This window comes from Strix aluco, chromosome 2, assembly GCF_031877795.1.
Source record: "Strix aluco isolate bStrAlu1 chromosome 2, bStrAlu1.hap1, whole genome shotgun sequence".
In the NCBI taxonomy this organism is placed as follows: Eukaryota; Metazoa; Chordata; class Aves; order Strigiformes; family Strigidae; genus Strix; species Strix aluco.
The window spans coordinates 63,283,305-63,303,647 of NC_133932.1; the positions used below are offsets into that span (position 1 = coordinate 63,283,305).

The following is a 20,343-nucleotide window of genomic DNA, read 5'->3' on the forward strand; positions in this document are numbered from 1 at the left end:
TGTGAAAAATAAATTCCTTAAGTGCCCCACTAAAGTATATGACCACATCTGATGAAGGAGAAAGTGAATGACATTTGTTTTTAAAATATTTATAGAATGAGGCAAGAAATTGAATCAGTGGTGAATGGTTGAAATTTTTTTTTTTGCATTGTTGCAATGCAGCTTTACTTCACACTATTCCAATTTTGAAAAATTTAAGCCAAATGTAAAGCTTTTAGCAAAAGACAGACTCTTTGCAGAAGCTTTATGTGCTGTGTAGCTCTGAAGAACAGGGACTACTTTTCAGTAAAGCATGGTCACAGTGTAATTCTGGTGCTGCACAACAGATAAATTGCAGATAAGTTGAATAATGTCTAGCTCACACTGTGTGATTGTTTTCCCTCTTATCCCCTTGAGATCAGGAAATAGCAAGTGACGAATATGTACAGCATGTCAGCTCATATTTTATGCTGAAAGAAAAGTGACTGAAATCATTAATATGTGCAATATGAAGTCAAGAAACTGCTATGGTAATTTAATGTGTTGCAGTGGTGTCAAAACAGGCACTGTGTTTTTAATTCTTCATATTAACTCAGATTAGCTAGATCAGAGAATGGCTTCCCTGATGGTGGTTGTAACTCTTAAAACCTGTAATCCTTAATCATTAAAATATCTTTAGGAAATAGATCAAAATAAAGTGTAAGTGGACTTCTGTGTATAATGGTAAATATTTTACAGCAGTTGTGTAAGTAACATTTTTGTATTGCACCTCAGTTAAAACACTTTGGAATTGAATAATAGTTACATAACACAAAGATGCTTCCAAATAAGCCTTCAGCAGGTTTGTGGTTTTTTTTAAAATGTCTCCACTACATCACTTTGGTATGCTAAAGGTATTCTGTTTTTTCAATTTCATGTACTCCCCTCCTCCCTTATGCTGTATTGTGGCAAATTATAGCCTGGTTGTTACAGAATTTGCTTGGGATGTTGGCACCTGTTTTGCAGCATTTTATAAAGCAGAGAACAACATTGGTAGAAGGCAAGTTATCCTGGTCATTAGGATTCTTCAAGGTAGATCCAAATTCATAAATCATTAGGAGACTCGTGTTACAGCTGTCGCTTTCATGAGTGCTTCCAGCTAGCAGAGTCCTGCCATTTGTTCTATCACAAGTATTTGTCCTATTGCGCATGCAGCTTGTTGGGAACTGACCTGGACTGAGGCGGCCCCTCGCTCTTCCCCCAGGCGCAGCTGGTTCTAGTCTTGATCGGTTTCATAATCTGGTTCTGCATGTGAGAGGAGGTGGTGTAGCAGCTGGAAGGAAGAGGGAGGGCTGTGAGAGATGCTTTGCACAGCAGGACCAGTTTGAACTGGTTAAATACGTTTATGAATCTGTGCCTTGATGTCATGTGTTCTGGTTGAGTGCCCAGCTCTTCAGTTGATGATTTGGAGAGGGGGCTGTGTTGACTTTCCTCATGCTTCCCCATTTTGTGTCTTTATGCAGCTTGACTTTGTTTGGATAGCTTTTCTGATGGGAAAAAGGACACCCTGCCCCTGATTATGGCATAATGTCACCTTGAATATGTGGATAGTTCTGAGGTGACCAAATCCGTGCTTTTGATGAGAGTTTTTTAGCGAAAGTTCATCTTGCTGTGTTTGAGCCTATCTAAAAGTTACTGTTTTGCACTTTTAGTCTGAAAATAGCATAGCTAGAGAATCAGAGATCCTGAAGATTATTTAAATCCCTATCATACACACACACATTGAATATACTAGTGAGGTGATACATGTGTTTTCTTTATCTGGGACAAAATATAAAGTCTGATGTATTTTAATGTATGTTAGCTTGAGTTGGCTTGAGGGAAAATTGTTGTGTAACTATATATAATGTATTATTTTTAACAGCTCGCTTTTACACGAGATGGACTATGTGGCTTGTGGAATGAAATGGTAAAAGATGGGGAGATTGTATATCCTGGAACAGAGTTAACACAAAGTAGTGAACTACCTCCAAGAAAAGGTATGGATTTTTTAAATTATTTTTTTCTTTGTTCATTTTTTCTTTCATGGTGGTAATGAAAATGGAATTCAAATTTCATACTGTCACAGAGATTTTGTTTATCATCACCTGTCTATACAATTTGCAGGTGTTCATGTTTTGAATTAAATACAATTGAAACTGATTTCTTAGAAGTGTACAGAAAGGTAATGTCTAAGCCTTCAAATGAAGGCTTAAATCTGTTCTAGCCTTTTGAAATTAAACTTCATAACTAGGCATGTTATTATGAGAGAGGCTTGGCAGTGTCCTTTTGTTTGGTATATGCTTGGTGAAAAAAAGAAAGCTGAAGCCTTTGTTCAAAGGAAGTGGATTGAGGAATTGGGGTAAAGCTGATACTGCTGTTTCTAATTTTGTTTACAATCTTCATAAAGTATGTAAAAGGTCAGCTAAATAACTGTTCACAATCTGACTGAGAATGTAGTGCTTTTATTCTTTTTTTTATCTTCTAGTGTACTTGAGGGCAGTTTAAACACTGTGGATTCTGCAAGTGGCAGAGCAGTGCATCTGTTTAGAGAGATTACTTTGGTGGAGGTGGATTTTGTTTCATGATGGGCTATGCCAAAATGGAGCGATTCTGCTCTTGCCTTTTTTCCTTCTGATTGTGGTGCTCTTTTGACTCCTTATTGAACAGAAAATTAAACTGGTCAAAAAAGGAAAAGGTTTATGCTTCCTAACCTGGCTGAACTGGGCTCACCAAACAATCAGATAAGTTTTGCCAGTAATTTATGTGACTCCTAAATAAATGAGCTCTGTCTAGGAGAGGGATGGAAATACTGCCTTTGGTAGTGGTGAACTATTATTTCATCTTCTTTGACTTCCTGAACTGTACTGTTGGATAGACATGGTATTTTAAACCAGTAATGCTCAATTACTTATGGAGAGAAATTTTTTTGTACTTATGAATTGCCTTCTTTAAAAAATGGGGGGGAGGGGGAAGTCTTTTTGACTAGAGGAAGTTATTTCTACAGAAAAGAAGCTGTAATAAATAGTTTATGAGAGGAGAGTGAATTATATGTTATTTCTATCAAAAGCTTTGTAGGTTGTGAGTGGCTGTGTGCTGTAGTAAGGACTAGAATTATGCTCCTAACTGTTTCAGAGTTAGAAAACTTTTTTTATCCTCATTCTGCTTCTGCCCCTTTTGAATATTATTGTTAACACTAGAGGAAAATACAGCTGTTCTTATCAGAAAGGCTGCTATAACAGCTGCTCCTGAAATGAGTGGAGGTAGTGTAATATTTTTTTCTTACGACTAGTTTAGGAAAGGCATCATAAACTTGATGTAGTGAAGGGAAGGGTAGTCCCTTAAATGAACTGTGGGAATCTCCCCTCTGCTGAGGGGAGACCTCATCACTCTCTACACCTACCTGAAAGGACATTGTAGAGAGGTTGGTGCTGGTCTCTTCTCACAGGTGATTAGTGACAGAACAAGAGGGAATGGCTTTAAACTCCAACAGGGGAGGTTCAGACTGGACATTAGGAAAAAATTTTTCATAGAAAGAGTGGTCAGACAGTGGACTAGGCTGCCCAGGGAGGTGGTGGAGTCACCATCCCTGGATGTGTTTAAGGGTCGTTTAGATGAGATGCTGGGGGATATGGTGTAGGGGAGAACTTTGTAGAGCAGGGCTGATGGTTGGACTCGATGATCCCAAGGGTCTTTTCCAACCTGAATGATTCTGTGATTCTATGAAGTGCTTTCCCATTCATTCACTGACAGCTCCTGATAGAGGTGTTGTCATGGTTGTGGTATAACGATTCAACACACTCTACTCTCATGTGGTAAAAAGATAACAAACATCTATAATAAGACAATATATTAAAGTAAATACCTACTTTACAAATGAAATTGATGCGGTAACCTCTTTTTGTGCCAGATACACATGGTTTTTAGAGTTGTACTTGTGCTGGTCTCTGACAGAAAACTATTCTTCCAGTATCTTTATAGCTAAGTAGCCACAGAGAATTGGGATTTTTGTTAGTTATGGTGCTGTGGTGTGTTCAGTGATTCTAAGAAAACTTATAGAAAGATATAGTATAATTGGGTTTTGTTTTCAGGGGAATCATTGAAATACCAACTAGGAAAATGCAAGCTGTCAGTTCTGATCCAACATGTAGAGAGCAGAATAAAGTAAAAAACCAGAAGTGCTAAGCAAGTCAATCATCCACGACTGCGTGTTCATCCATACTTGGGATACCTACTCTGAATAACGGTGTGACGTTGTTTTTAAAATGCTGTATGTATGCATGTACATATGACTTTAAAGGATCAAAAAGGTGTAAAGTGTTAAAGGCTGTAGGATACCGTTATTTACAAATACAGAAATTCTGACTGTTTACTCTAGAAATAAGGCATTTATTTTACCTTAAAATGTCAGTGGTCCAAGCCGTGATGAGGCTTTCAAAAGTTTTCTGGTATCTGTGGTGTGTTTTGTTGGTGGTGTGTGGTTGTTTTTTATTTTGTTGTTGTTGAAGCACAACTGCCACTTCTTGTTTCAGGTGACTGTATTGTGGTGGGCTGACCTTAGCCAGTTGCCCACCCAGCTTCTTGCTTGATTCCCCTCCTCAATAGGACAGAGGGAGAAAATAAAACAGAAAAGCTCGTGGGTCAAGATAACGTCAGGGAGATCACTTACCAGTTACTGTCATAGGCAAAACAGACTTGACTTGGGGAAAATTAGTTTAATTTAATATATTGCCATTTCAGATAGAGTTGGAGAGTAAGTAACAAAGATAAAAATTAAAACAGCACCTTCCCCTCACCCTTCCTTCTGGGAAGGTTAAGTGTAGGTGTTATATAGCACAGATTGTGTCTCTTCCTTTCCACAATTAGAGTGCCTATGCTCTTCTACATAGGTACTTCTAAAACATCTATTTCTTGAAAAGGTGCAGTAGTTTAGAAATTTAAATATAGCTTTTTCAGGCTCTTAACTCTTAGAATTAATGTATGAATTCTCTTTCAGTGAAGTTAACCTTGATAAATGCCATTGTGCTGGCCTACAGGATTGGTAAAATACAACCATTTTGCTTACTAGACTTGAGTTTTGAGAAGAAAAAGCTAATCAAGGCTATTTTTGGTCAGTGTTGATCAGATTGCGTGTTTGATTCTGTTAGGCAGTGGAACCAGAGAAATTGGCGGTCAGTTTGCACTTCTGAATTTGCAGCTTGAATTGACTTTCATGAAATTAAAATCTAGAGTACTTCAGTCTGTTTAGTTGGTAGTTAACTTTTTTTTGCATAAACGATCTACAAATGTAATTCAAGAGGAAAAGGAAAAGTGCATACAAGTAATGAGGTTTGTATAAAACCCAGTGCTTTTATATTAAAAGCAATATATCTTAATCTCAGTATTCAGATTTTGCTGCTAAATTGACTAATTTGGAGATAAATAAGAGAGGTTGCTGTAAGCAGTCCTTTTTGTTCAGTCTGTTTGTTTTAAGAAGTTTTGATTTATGCCCATCCATTGTAACTCCTTTTCTTCAGTAGTGCTGTAGCTCTCTGTCGATGCTGACGGGGCTGCTTAGAGGAGGAGGCGCTTCATTCTTTCAGTGGATATCAGCAGTGATAATAGGCTGGAAGAACATGCTATTGATAGCAAAAACATTCCTCTTCTCTCTGGGAAGAATATGCAAGTAGTGTATTTTTTTTTCCCTTGTTAGCAAGAACATTTGGTTAGGAATAACCTCTTCTTTTTTTTTTCTTCAAGGCACTTTCAGAAAAACATGTTTGATAAATGTGTTCAGCAGAATGTGTTTGCATGTTTCCAAGTATCATCTGAGGACACAGCTGTGACAGTAGTGATGTCCAAATACAGGTGCACTTGCAGTATGCCATGTACTTAAAAGATAATCAGGCTGCCCTCAGGAAATTTGCATCAGATTAATATCTTGTATACTGGAAGTGTACCGAAAATAATAAGAACTATTAAATAATGTTATTCTTACTAATTTTTAAGTGAGAGAACCATTTATGTAAATTTTTAAGACATATCAGACTATGCAGGCATCTCTCTTGCAGGTTTTTTTTTTTTTAATATTTTTGATTCCTCAAACCTCTGTATATGTAGGAATTTCTGTTTCAATTAGCTATTTCAAGTTTCAGGGCAAAAATATAAAATTGTCAGCTTCATGCCTCTGTCCTGCCTTTGGTAAATACTGTGGGCTTCCTCTTATCTTCTGTTCCCCCTTCCCTGAAAGTTGGACCTTTGTCAGCCTAGTGCTGTTGAATCCACAAACCTCATTCAGTGTTGCACCTGCAACTAGATAGTAAAGTCCAAACACCACAAGTGCTTCCAGAGAGGCTGGCAGAAACCAAATCTTTATGATAAGAATAACACAGTATGTGGGAATTGGTTATACCGTTCAGACCATGTATGTATCAAACTGTAGTAGCGAGCAGGCACACAGGCTGGCTCCTGCTTTGAGCCTACTTTCCTTGTGTAAGAAAGAACTTGTTAAGAGTGAGAAGTGTCTCTTCTTCTCTCTCTCTTTTCTGCTTCTCCCAACCCAGCTATATTGGCTGTACCAGCTGGCTCAAGTGTTCAGTACTCAGCTGTACTCTCTTTGCAGGACAGAGTCTGTAGTCACCCTGTTGGACAGTTTGACTTCCTAAGTGTAAAACGCTTTATTGCACATTCAACAGATAATTTAAAGAATGCATTTTAAAAAATAGTCTACCAAGGAAGAAAAAAACCCAACTTTATTTCTGATGAGGGTGATGAGATCAGAATCTTCTGTCATCTGGACTTCTACGTGTGGAAGGCTGTGTAAACATGGTTTGCAAATCATTAGGCATGCATTGTTCCTTCATAAATAACTATCAACTGAAGTTTTTATATATATATGTATATATAAAAGAAAAGCTCTTTGACAGAAAACAAATTACTATTTTGTATTTCAGATGAAAAACTTCCTGGATCTGGCACTACCAAATACTATTTTAGAGTGATTGTAAAATACAGCCCTTGCCTAAAGCACACCGGGTAACTTTTTGCCTTGTAAATGACAACATCTGTTGGGAAACTGTTGTAGGCTTTTTCTTTCTACTGAGGGATTCCTAATTATATCAGTTCATTTGGCATTTAAGAGCTGCACAAGATGATAACTGTAACAGGTGCTGGAGGTGACTATGCAGAGTCTGTTATTTTCTTCATTGAATATGAAATATAAATTCCACCTTTAGTTGCTTCCTTTTTATCCTCTGTTTATACTGGATTAGGCTATTGCTGTGCAAGATAGAGCACACACATGGTGAGCTACTGCACTTGGGTTTGGGAACTAACTTCTAACTGATGATGGTTACTTCACTTGTTCAGTTTTGACTGGCTAAGTATAGCTACCTCAGCTTGGAGGCTTAGGGTTGTAAACCAAAACACAGTTAAGAGAAAGTTCTTTCAGGGAAATGTTACATGGTAGCTTTCCCCCACCACAATATTCATGCTTCAGTCTGAGGAAGATGAAGTTAAAACAAGTTGTCACACTGCAGCATGTTTTTTCATGCTTTGTTTTGAAAACTGTCTTATTACTTGTTATTTTGGCCTGTGCCGGCTTCACTCAAATTTCTTTCTCCCTGCCCCTCTTTCTGAGAAATCTTTGGGGCTCCCTTTTTAAAAATCCCTCTCATTAAGCATAACTGAGCTTTGACAATTGTGATGTCTGTGTTGCTGCTGTCAATCTAGACTGATGCCAACTTTGTCCTTTATGGGACAAGTGGTTTTTTGCAAGTATAGTGAAAAGTCTTTGTGGAACAATTTGACATGGGCTTTTAATGTGATTTTTAGCTGAGCTCCTTCCCACTTATTCTCTCATTGCTCCCCTTTTCTGTTCATAGAGACAATGAAAAAAAAAATCCTCCATGTGGATTTGCGTGTCAGGGTTGTTTTTACACAATACAAAGCTTAAGTTCCCACCTGGATCGGGACCTTCTCCCTTTGCAGTGAGGAGTTGGGCAGAATGATTTAAGGTCGTAGCCCTTTGTCATCCTTTGCCAAGGATCTGTTAAAAAACGTAACAAGTTCTCTTACAGCTGCCTGCGAAATGTAGTGTCTTGGCACAGCACCCTTCTACCAACTAACTAAAATCCCAGACCCTGCAGAGTGTGTCTTTAGATGTGTGGGTGAGTGGAGAAACAGTGAGATTATGGTGTTACTGTGGGAATATTCTGAACTACTGGGGCTAAACAGGGTCCTTAGTCACTGGTTTAACTCTCTAAGGGAATCTATGCCTTTAATATTTTTTACTTGTGCCTTGAAGTAGAAACAGCTAGATTCAGTCACATTTTGGACATGTGTTATCATGCTGTACTGTTGGCTGTTCCTTGGTGTTTGAGAAACGGTTATACCCTCTATGGTTGCCACTTACAAGTGGGATATCCAGACTGTTTTTTCCTGTTCTCAAGTGACTTTGCTAGCTCTTCCTTAGCCCACAATCTCAGCTGCAGCATGTATGCTCTTCTCTTCTTTTTTTCCTGTTCTCCTTCAGTCTTCATCTGCCATCTCCTGAGCAGTAGTGTGGGTTATAGGTTAAGAAACACTGGCTTTAATTTAAAGCTTGTATAATTAAGGCACCTTAAAAAGGTTTAATTTGGGAGGTGCTATTGTCTAGTCTAACATTTTTTTAACAAAGAGGCAATCACAGATCCAGTTACAACCAGATTAGGCATTCATTTTTTTTTCAGGCCAGATGGCAAGAATAGTTGAATGTTTTGTACATTGTGATAAGTGTATTTTGTATGTTCTGAGGTAATGAGAGCCTTTGATCTCCAAGTGGGGTCATGATGAGTCTGAGGCAGGCTGCAGTCAGATGTGCTGTGTCTGGCTACAGCTGTAAACCTCTTGCCTATTATTGTCTTCTGAAATATGCTGGTATACGTGTATATGTTTTGGGTGGCACGGGTGAGGTAGAGAAAAATACAAAATTCTAGTGCTTGTCTGGCTTCTTTTGGCCATGACATTTTGGGGGAGAGTCTCTTGTAGATGAGATTGGCAGATAGGATTGGAGGATCAGTCATTTTCAAGAGCCTGGTGAAAATGGCAGGACGTAAACTTTTCATGGGTAAGTTGCAAATGGAACTTGAGAAATTTTGGGTGACATTCTTAGAAAAGAAGGTCGGGACGAGGAAAGCAGTTGCTAATGTGGCCCTTAATTGCAAGGTGATCTTGTACATTGAACTGACTGCAGGTATAGATATGGAAATCTATATCCCCAATATGAATAAGGAGAGACTTTCAGCTGTCTAGTTCTACTGTATTTAGAAAATTGGGACTTTCATGCAGCCTTTGACTACAGAGATAAGTGACTAATGTCTGTTCTATCTTTATGAAAGTAATCTCAAAAGGATTGCAAATGCTGTTTTGTTGCTTGGACAGAAAGTGGTGGTATTATTTTCATTACTTGCTTGCTGGTAATTACTAAGATGCTAGATACATTACAGATGTTGAAATACTGCTGCATAAAATTAGTGTAAATGTCAATATATAGCTCTCCTTGATTTTGAAATTTAGGCAGTTGCTATCTTTTTTTTTTTTTTTCTGTGTTGGAATATGAAAACAAGTAAATACTGCAGAAATGCAGATGGGAGCAAAAATCTGACTGAAAGTGCATTCTTTGTGATACTGTGTGTTGTGAATCCTTTACAAGTGTTTCATGATGCTATTGATCTTAAATGTTCATCCTCCCTAGGAGGTTACAGGAGTGATTTCTAAGGTCACTGTCATACAAAATGTAACACAAGACCTAGCACCTGTGGCAGTTAACATGGTAAAATACTACTTCTCCCCACCCTGTACTCTTAATGATAGACAGTACTGCTGTAGACTTGTGGGCTGGGCATTTCACCTTTACATTTCTAATCCAGAACTGAGTTCAAGGGGGGAAGTAGCTTAAATGGTCTTTTAATTTCTACACCATCACCCCCCCCCCCCCCCTTTTTCTTTTTCTTCAGATGATAGCACTGAATGCCAAACTGCATCAAAGAAAGAAGAGCAAAACGATAAAGAAAAGAAAGATGAAGAGGAGGCTCCACTGCCCACTTACAGAGCCAAATCGATTGTTGAGAGTTGGGTGTGGGGCAAACAACCAGGTATTACAGCTGTTTTGGTCATTCTTAGTGAAACATTATGTATTCTATATTGATCATTACTTTTGTAGCATCAGGAAGTAATCAGATCAAATGTACTTGGTGACAGATGCATCTGTTAGGTTAGTGAAAAAGTTGGATAAGTGGTTAACTGTGACTGAACTTAAACATTTGCTATAATTACTTCCAGATTTAGATGCATGACTTGAAGAGGCAATTTGCATCTTTCATGCTACTTGAAGGAATGATAAACTGACTTGGAACAAATGCAGTAATACAGTGAATTGTTATGATGTCTTCAGAATACTTTTCAGTTGCAGACGCTAAAAAGACATTGCCTAGTTCTTGAAGCCTGAATTTTCTGCAGGCATTACAGGTTTAATAGGTGATTTTTCTTTTTGATTTTATGGTCTGGTAGATAAGTTTGAGTGAATCATGGGAGGAAGGTTGAAATGGTTAGTTCAGTTAGCTGTCTGTCCCGACCTTTGCTGACAGTAATCTCACCTGTGATGGCTGTGGAAAAATGGTTTGTGTGTTCACATCTTCACGTATGGCTCTTTAAAATACTGATTTTGATATTGAAGACAGTTGAAGTTCATGGCTGTGTATTACTGCAGAGCAGCAATTCATTGTGTACGTTTAAAAATAACAGAACAGAAGAAGCTTCACTTCAGTGTGGCTTTTTTTGCAGTTCTGGTGCATGATATTGCCTGACATGGTGGCATGTGACTTTGGAGACAACTGTTGTGTCCCTTTTCCTTTCCCCTCACCCAGCAGCACTTGAAAATCCCTGGGAAAAGTATTGTCTCTTCAGCGCCAGAATCCTCATCTGTGTAGTGCTGTTTGCTAGGGAAGCTGTTTGTTTCTGTTGAGCCACAGGTCAGCTGCCAGTCTGCTGTCCTCTGCTCTGTGCCAGCCAGCTTGCTCCCTTTTCTTAAGGACAGGAGGACAGATGGACTTGCTGTCACTCTAGTAATGGGACAGAATTTGTAGGAGGAATGAAAAGAATTGCCATTACAGTGGAAGGGGGAGTGAGAATTGAATGTGTTGATGAGATGCAAGGTCACATTATTTTTGTTTTGTATTTTTATTTAGTGTTTGTTGCTGAAGAGTAAAATAAAACTATTTTACAAAATGGTAATCTAAATGCCAAGTATCTTACCAAATTTCTCCCAACTGATGAAGGTGTTTGGGACAAGACCTGGCCTTTAAGCTCCCTCCAATTATTTCTTAAAAAATTGAAAAAACAGTTGTTTAGGAAAAAAGGCATGTATGTATGTTTGGAGTTTTCAGAAAGAAATAACTTACTCTCTTGTACTTACTTTTAGTGCTTATGTATAGTATGGTTTATTGGCACACATATAGATACTTACTGTAGAAATAACTTACGAAGACTTTGTCTAATAAATTTGTATTCCTTGGTCTCTGTTACCATTTGTGCTTGAAGTTTGCATCACCTAGCTGTGACATATGAATTCTTAAACAATACTACAAATACACTTGCAGTTTATTTATAAAAGTGTTACAGGTGGCTTTTGTTCATGATTGTATGTAACTTTTTGGTTGGTATTTGTCAGAAACATAGCTAACAGATGCCTTTTGAGCCATTCTAGTTTTTGTGTCTTGGTAATTAATTTTGAAAAAAATACAGAGAATGACTTCAATTTTCATAAAATGAAAATTGTGTTTCATAAAATGAGGAAAACTGTTTTAAGCTTTTCTTCTGTCATCCTTCATAAAAATGAAATTAACCTTTGAACATTTGCCTGTCAAAAGCATGAAGGAACTTCTGAAAAGAAGAATTGTTTCTTAAGTATATTGTTGCTGATCAGGTAAGAATTAAAGACTTTACTGTGTTTTCATTAATGCTTTATATTCCTTTATAAGTAAGGTATAATTTGGAGCTGTGAGCTTGGAGTTAGTTTACAAAAAGAACTGAAGAGGCATTTAGTTTGTGTTTCAGGTCAATACCCTGAGCTATTTCTACTGAGTTTAAACAGTCTTACATTATGAAATTAGTATCTAAACATTAGACAGTATATATCTATGTTTTAGAAGTGCTGTGATACACTTTTTTTTTGCCAAGAATTGTGGAGGATCATGCTATTGAACTTCAACAGGCCAGTGGGCCTTGTGACATCCCTCCCCCATGAGGGCTGAGAGATTTTGAGAGCACACAAAAACCATGTTCACAAAATGTGTTGAGAAGCAGTACTTTTTGTCCCCCCCCAGTCCTGCGCTTGTTTTGTAATCCTGGCACAAGTTCAGAGAAGCAAAATGCTTTCCCTAGTTCTAATTTTGCTGAGATCACTACTCTGCCAGAACAGGACAAACAGGTCATAGCTTTTTTTTGGAATGGTCTTCTTATGACAAGTACTGTAAAAATGTGTAAGATAGTAATAAATAAATTGGTAAGTCATTATTTAACTTTAAGGTGTTTTTCCTTCTTTCTTGCATCTTGGTGTTCATCCATTCAATATTCAGCTCTCAACTGATGTCAGTGTTTTAACTATTCAGGCCTCATTTCTGACATGAGTGCTTCTTTAAAACATCTTTCCCCTATCCTATTCCTACCAGGTTATGTGTTCATTAACCAGTTCTTGTGATTCTTTCTAAAAATCATGGTTTACTACTTGCATGAGTTGTCTTTTGAGAAAATATTTGGTTTTTAGCATCTTACATGATTTGGAGAGAAGTCCAGGTTTTCAGCCCTGGATATGGGGAGAAAGAGGAAACCCTTTGAAGCGGTTGTTTAAAACGTACAGAAAATAGAGCAGTATTTCATTTTCTTGGGCTTCTTTTTCTTAGTCATGATATGCTTAAGGTTGGCTATATTGAGTCAAACCAAAGGACAGTCTAGTCCAGTGTCCTGACAGCAACAGCATAAACAGCAGTAGCCAAGTGAATAATTAGGTCCCATGTTTATGATACATTATCTGTAGCCTATAGACTATGAGCCAGAGGTGGTGCTATGGGGAAGTGTGAATGTGTGTTTGGATTCCCCATCCCTCTTTTATTTTGCTGGAGCATATGTGTGCATGGCATAACTTAATAGGCTTTAATATTTTTGATGTTGATTTTCCTATTAATTTGTCTAGTCCCTTTTGAACATTTTTAACTTTTAACATCCACATCTGAATGTAGCAAGGAGCTTTGTAATTGAACTGTTTGTCACGTGAATCAAGTCCTTGACTTGATTTTGGCATCTGTTTGTTTTACCTAATGCTCTGTTCTTCTGCTGGAAGAGGCAGTGAGTGGTTGTTCCTTACTTCTCTTCCCCAGCGCTGCTGTGGTGGGTTTTTTGTCTTTTAAGAATTCTGTCATAATTGTCCCCCTCACTGAAGATATTATTTCATGCAACTTCTTTGCATATAGAAGCTATTCTAAACACTTAGTTCTTCCCTTCATTTTCTTTTTTTCCTACATTTTTATGCCAGGGAAGGTGAGTTGGGAACTGTATATACTACTTCAGCTGTGGGTATCTCGTGGGTTTCATGAAGTGGCATAATGATCTCTGGTTTTCATTCTGTCTTGATACTCTCTTTTTTCCAGCTGTTGTACAGTGGACCAGTTTCTTCTTGGATCTACCATGCCATAGTCCCAAGATCTCATTCCTGAGTGGAAGGTTGTTTGGAGCCCCTTTAACAGGGAAAACTGGAATTTTGTTTTCCCTTGCTCATCAGTGTCCATCTACTGTTTTATTGCTCGCTTAATTGCCTGCATATTTTTGCAGTTGGCTGTCATCTTTACTAATGTAGTACCAACAGACTTAATGACCTAAATATTTGTCTCCATGTCCACACAACTGATGCATGTATGGAACAGCGGAGGAATTTACATGGGTTTCTGTGTGGCTTGCTGTTGATGCTCCTGAGTGGATATTGGCTATTTATTCATATTCCTTGATGCATTTTGTATGCTTCTCTGTCAGTGGGTTAAGGTTAAATATTAAGGGTTCTAACCCTTAACTATCACTACTGGGTGTTTAGAAATGTCTTCAAAACACCATGTCTTTGTAGATACAAAATCTGAGAGGTTTGGGTATTTTTGACTTCCATGTAAAAATGCTGTTTTCCCTTAAGATGAATCCTGTTTATTTTTTGTTGTTATGTTGTGAGGCGTTTTTTGTTTTGGTTGTTTGGTGTTTTTTTTTTTTTTTGTCTTTGGAGAAAAAGCACTGGATATATTTTTCTCAAAGCTTTAAATCGTAGAGCCAGCTCAGACTGTGGGTATAATTGAGTATTTATTTCATACCACTTGAGGTCAGGTAATTTTTTTTTTTCTTGGAAAAAAAAGGATAGAAACAGCTTGCCTGGTGCAACAACTGTGTGTGTAAAAACTTAACTTTAAAAATTGTTAAATAGATTATGATTCAAGTTCACTGTAATCTGATCTTATTTCCTATGTTTAAGATACTAAATATTGCATAATTACAGACAAAGTTAGTTTAAATTCACATTAATTGGTGTCTAACTGGAAAATGCTTGGAAGTTTCAGTAAGAATGCTATTGTTCTGTTTCCTCTGTAGGACAAAAACAGTAAATGAGGAAATAATCTTAATGCAAGCATCCCTAAATGAATGAGCAATGTACAGTTGAAGTGGGAATATGGCTTTCTTGTGTAGTCAGATCTGGTTTCTATTAGCTGTGAATTAAACTATTATGCTGGTAAATCAGTGTTGTGATGTAGCACTTCTGGGGTTTACTCATGTAAGAGTGAGAGCTTGTTTACAGACAGTGCTGCATCTTGTTTTTCCAATATTGTTAGTACAGCCGATTGCACTAAGAAATGCTTTAGAGGCAATACCTAAGAGGGCAGGTTAAAATTACCCATGTGAATACAGTGAGATATTGTTGAGATACATGTCACTACCAACAGCAGTTGAATCTTTCTATGTTTGCTTTGTGAGAACAAAGGAGAGAGACATGCAGAACTTTCATCCTGTAAGGGCTGCTAGTTACACAAATCTAAATTTGTACTGTGTACAAAAGTAATTAAAAGCAGTCATGGCATAGAAAAAACTGTTTTTAACTGCCTTTATAGTGACATTTTCTACTTTAATAAAATTTCTTGATCAGTACTTTAGATTTAGAAATGCTGGTAAAAGAATGGTTCAGCCAAAGGATGAAATTTGGCCTCCTCTGTTTACCTTTCTCTTCTAGGAACTTTTTTCATCCCTGTTTTTTTTTTTTTTACTTTCTTAACACTTGGAACAGATTTTAACTCCCCTCCTTCCCCCCTCCCTGCCACTTGAAAGCTGTTGCCCAGCTCCAAGTATCTGTTTGGTTGTTTATGCTCTTAAGGGGTGTGTGCCTATCTGTGTATACTTTTACACACACACACACGGCTCAGTTCTTACTGTTTTGTTCTGTGTGTGAGTATTTGAGCATCAATTTAAACAAGTTCTGCTCATGATATAAAACTTTGAAAATTAAGCACCCGGCCACATAATGAGATGCATTCTGAATGTGCATTCAGCTACTCATTATTTCTCCTGCTGAATACTAATAAGGTGAGGTCTGCTGGTGGTCATCTTTTGAATAGAGGAGCAGACAGAAGGAAGCTAAAAGCTGAACACCTTTTAGGAATTATAGTCTTTGTTTCTTAAGGAAATTATGTGTATGTGATTGCATTTTTGTCTTTCCCTCTAAATTTTGAATCTGCTCATTCTGTGGTGATGGCTTGCAGAGTCATTAGATGCCTGTTAACCCAAGCCAACTGCATCCTCTGTTTGCTCTTTGTCCAGTGGAAATACCATGTAGTGGGGAAAGAGGAGAGAAAATATAAAAATCTCTAGGAAATTGGAGCACATTAGTTCTGCTGCTGACAGGAATGTGTGCTCATTATAACAGTAGATTCTTGCCAAATTCTGTTCGAAATGTGTTTTGAGTTTTTAGGTCTGAAATCTCTCCAAACTGTAAAATTTGTATTTGCCTTTAGTAAACCTTGTGTCTCAACCAAAGTCCTTGAAACTTTTCGTTTGATGTCGGCATTTTTAAGGTCCTTAATTTACCAGTTAGAAGCCTGTGGTGTTCCCTACAGGAGCTAAAGAAATAAGTGTTAAGAAACCATTTATTATGATGTTTGGTTTTTTGTTTTTGATTTTTAGCTGCTAAAACAGGAGCAAATATGCCTTTGGACAGGCCACCTGTCTTAGACTCATGTCACGTTAGTGTTCTGGCTGTGGCTGACATGGTTTAAGAAGCTACTGTCTTCAGCTGCTTGTTTTGCCCCCGTAGTTTTGCTGGCATACCTAAATAACGTGTCACTTCTTAACTCTGTTCTGTCAGATGATCTGGGTTAAACACTATCAGTATTTTTCCTTCTAATGCAGAGAACTTCTGGCAGGAGGAATTAAGAAGTGAAGACATGTAGTTATGTTAGTTGCTGAGGGGAGGGAGAAGAATAAATTTTAACGGAAGATGGTAAAAAACCTTTATGTATCTCTACTGCAGCCAGAAATGTATCTGACTGTATTTGTCAGTTAACAAGTATTCTGCTAATGATAGTTTGAGAATTTAAACTTGTATGGTATGACTTCAACTCTTATATTGTAGGTGTGGATTAGGCAAGTAATGTGTCTTCACCCTTCATAAAATAACTGACACAGCAAAGCATTGCAAGGGATGATTAGCATCCAGGGCTGGTGTAGTGGCATAGGAACAGTTTTGTTTAAAGAGTTCCCTGTAACCTTCTCAGATGAAATTTGAATCGTTACTATTAATATGCTATTTTCTCATTAGTCTATTTAGTTCATCGGTAAAAGTGTTGTTCAGACTTTAGGGTTTATTGAAACCAATTTCACTGGCTGATTCCCAGATACATTTAAAGCTTTCTAAAGATGATCTGAATTTTTGTAAAGATAAGTTTACTTGTGAAATAAGAGAAGATTTAAAGTGAGGAAGTGCATAGATATCTCTCACTTAAAAATAGTGTTACTCTTAATAAAACAAGACAGTCCTTGGTTCAGTTTTGAGATGTCTGAGATACAGGACTACTATAATCTGTTTCAGCTTTTACTACACTTTGCACATGAACTTTCTTTTGCATTCTTGAAATGCTGAAGAAGTATGTAGAAAATATTTGTTAAATTATGGTAGAATTATTAAATTTTGGTAGAAGGCCTTCCTAAAATTGTAGCTATTTCAGATTGTGGAGGCAAGGTGAGAAGGGGGAAAGAAAGTAATTTTATTACAACTAAATTCAGTAAACTTAAGTTTATGCTTCATGCAGGTTATTTTTATATGGCTTGAATCTTGGTGAGGCTAAATCATATTTTCCATTATAAAAAATTTTTTTTGCATGCATTGTTTAAGTTTTTGAAAATAGTGTATTGTAACTGAATGTGTCTTCATATTGCTAGCTTCCAAATATAAATATTTTGTGATTTTTAGGGCTAATTGCTTGAAAATTGAATTATTTCCAGCCTCTTTTCTTCATAACAAGACAGAATTTTAGTTGATTCCTATTCTAGTTTTTTTAATTGTCTTAATTTGACTACTTTGATGTTGACTTTGTTGTCAGGAAAGCAAAATACTTGCTTTTAACATCCCTTACTTTAGAAAGAGCAATTGTGAGGTTTTGTTTTGTGAAACATTGCACAGTCTGTGGAACTATGGATTATTTTTGTATTAAAATGGAATTGAACCTTTGAGGTGTTCAAAACCTACAGTAATGTTAATTTTTTTTGTCAGATGAGCTGGTTGTCTTGAGTCATTGAGTAGGATGTTGAGTGTCTACCCTCACTATGTGTTGCTGAACCATTAGGAATTAATTTCCTAGGTGCTACTATAAAACTAGTTTTTTTTTTTTCTGCAGAGACACAATATTGTGTGTGTATACAATGGCCAGCTTTAAAACTGGTACTGCTTCATGTTCGTACATTGTATATGCTTCTGCAGGATTCTCTTTTCTGTGCATTCAGAGTTCATACAGTAGTTTGTGTCACCTGTTGCATCAGAATGGCTGGGATGCTGATAGCAGCAGTACTGTGGTTGAAAGTGATTTGAAAGGTATGCAGTTGTAGACTTTTAGGGAAAGTTCCTTGTAATTACTGGAGGATTGTAGGTGTTCTCTGCTTGTCCTAAGGGTTTCTTTCCAGTAGTACCCATGACAAGTGTTTAATAAGCATGTTATTTTGAAATGAAGGACTTTTTCATCTACCACTTCTTCAACTTTCAGGAATAATTTTAGAGGGTGTCCGTATTTACATGATTTGCCATCCAGGAAGGAATGATGAATGCCATAGCTCTGCTCATAGACTCTGCTGAGTCTGGCACCTAGTGCTTGATTTCTGTATCACCAAACATAGACTCTCTTTCCCAAGCATGAGTGAAGTGCCTTGTTTTTTCTTCATTGACTATTTCCTTATTTTTCTTATAGATACAGGAGACCATAATGTGGGGAATGAATCTGAAGAATTAAATCAGTTGCCAAAAAAGAACAATGTTAAGAAAAGCCTATTTGTGAAGTGTAGAGTGTGGTTATTTCTTACTTCATTGTTGTATCCTGGTGGTATTTGATGGGGCTTTAGTGTTCAGGAAGGGAAGAAGAAAAAACTTGATTTTTATTGCTTCTGATGGTTTGTTTAGAGGGATCCTGAAACTGGCATGTCAGTATTGATTATGTTCTGTTATGATACTCTGAAGTGCAGAAACCATGTGCTGCAAGTGATTTTTTTGTATTTTTGCTTACAAAATAAAGGTTAAGGCACACCTGAGGTAGCAGCAGCAGCCTCAGAACATGTAGTTTATATTTTGTAGAAGCTTTTACTTTGGTGTTCTGAGTAATGCTAACACTTCACAATTGAGATTTTTCCCTCAAAATTGTGGTATTTAATGAAAGAAAATTTTAGTTGGATCAGCCTGGAGCTTCAGGCTGGGTACTGATACAGTCATCCAGTCATACAAACCTTCTGAGTAAACTTCTATATGGCCATAAAGTTAAGAGACATTATAAAAGTCAAACCAAACAAATCAAACATACTTTCACACTTTTATTTATGTGTTACTTTACATTGTGATCTGAAGTAGCTGTATGTATGTAGCTTGTTGGTACTTGACTGTGCTATAAAGTTCTTTGGGGAATTTTGTAGGGCTGATATTAAGGACAGCATGGCTTTTTTGTCATATATATGTTTGAGTCAAGGTATGAATGTGTATTAGCTGCTATTGCTTTTGTCTAACTTTTTTTTAAGGTCTAGACTGCAAGGAACACTTTTTAATCTATTCTTGTTGAAAAACAAGTTGTTCCTCATAGTCATGTGAAAAGATGTAAATTGCCTTAGGGAATGGAATCTAACACATTATGAAATGGTGAAATGTGAGTAGTGATGTTGAAAACAGGCTGGGGTGATGGCTGACAACGAACCATAAGTGACTGTGCAACGTGATCCTGTGGCAGAGAAGGCCACTTGAATTCTCTGCTGGGTCCGCCTGCAAAGATGCGTTGCAGAGAGGAAAAAACTTTGAAGTACTTTATATAGTTACAGTTGCAAAAAAAGTTATACCTCATTAGATACAGTTTTCAACTCTAGAGTATAAGTGTGTCTAAAATTCTATAGCTTGGAGGTAGCTGTTCCAAAAAATGTGTTGGTTTCGTGGTGGTTATTTTTTTAAGGTTGTGCCCATCTTCTTATAAACGCTGTTACCTACATGCAGACATATGTTTGGTTTTTTTAATACCCCTTAGTCAAGTGTCAGTTAAAACAAAGGTACTTCTGTGTAGAGCCAGGCAACAAATGTGGTTGGCGAGTACAGTGATTCTGTGCAAAGCAGAGTGGGGTGACCCAGTGATCAGACTGTTAATAAAGGGACAGAAAAAAGAACCCTTCTAAAAATGTGCTTCATTGATGTTTGTCCTAGGAATTAAAGCTCCAGAGAATGTAAAAAACACGATTTCCAAATTTTTATTTTAAAGTGGTGTGTGTGTTTTCTGATTTTTTTTTTTTTTGTTTGTTTGTTTGATAGTGTGCTTGTTACTATCTGTTATTAGATTACTAGGACTTTGGGCTGTGGACTGCTTTTTCTGGTTAGTGAAGAGTTAATTTTCTAGTGTTGGTACATAAGTCAGATATTTTATTTGCTAATAGTACTTGCAAGCATCTTAAATTTCTGACATTATTTGTTTCAGAAGCTTAGCAGCTCTTGGCAGTGATCCTAGAGCTTCTGAGAGTAGTTTTATAACTTCTGAGAAACTTAAGATAATGTGTACCAGTGTAAAATGAAAGTGTATCCTT

The 20,343-nt window shown here is 37.2% G+C and overlaps 1 protein-coding gene across 7 annotated transcripts in view; it reads left to right on the top strand.

The window, feature by feature from the left end:
- Window positions 1-20,343, top strand: part of HERC2 (HECT and RLD domain containing E3 ubiquitin protein ligase 2) — a 113,683-nt gene that overhangs the window by 9,991 nt on the left and 83,349 nt on the right. For 5 of the 7 annotated variants that reach the window (XR_012621980.1, XM_074815002.1, XM_074815005.1 and 2 more), the window contains exons 3-4: window positions 1,883-1,997; window positions 9,972-10,109. Coding sequence is in view for 5 of the 7 variants with exons in the window: in XM_074815002.1 (XP_074671103.1) it covers window positions 1,883-1,997; window positions 9,972-10,109 (253 nt within the window). In the remaining 2 variants the exon portion in view is untranslated. Of the gene's footprint in view, window positions 1-1,882; window positions 1,998-5,736; window positions 5,845-9,971; window positions 10,110-20,343 lie in introns of those variants that run through there. The other 2 variants (XM_074815007.1, XM_074815006.1) reach the window with 2 other exon arrangements.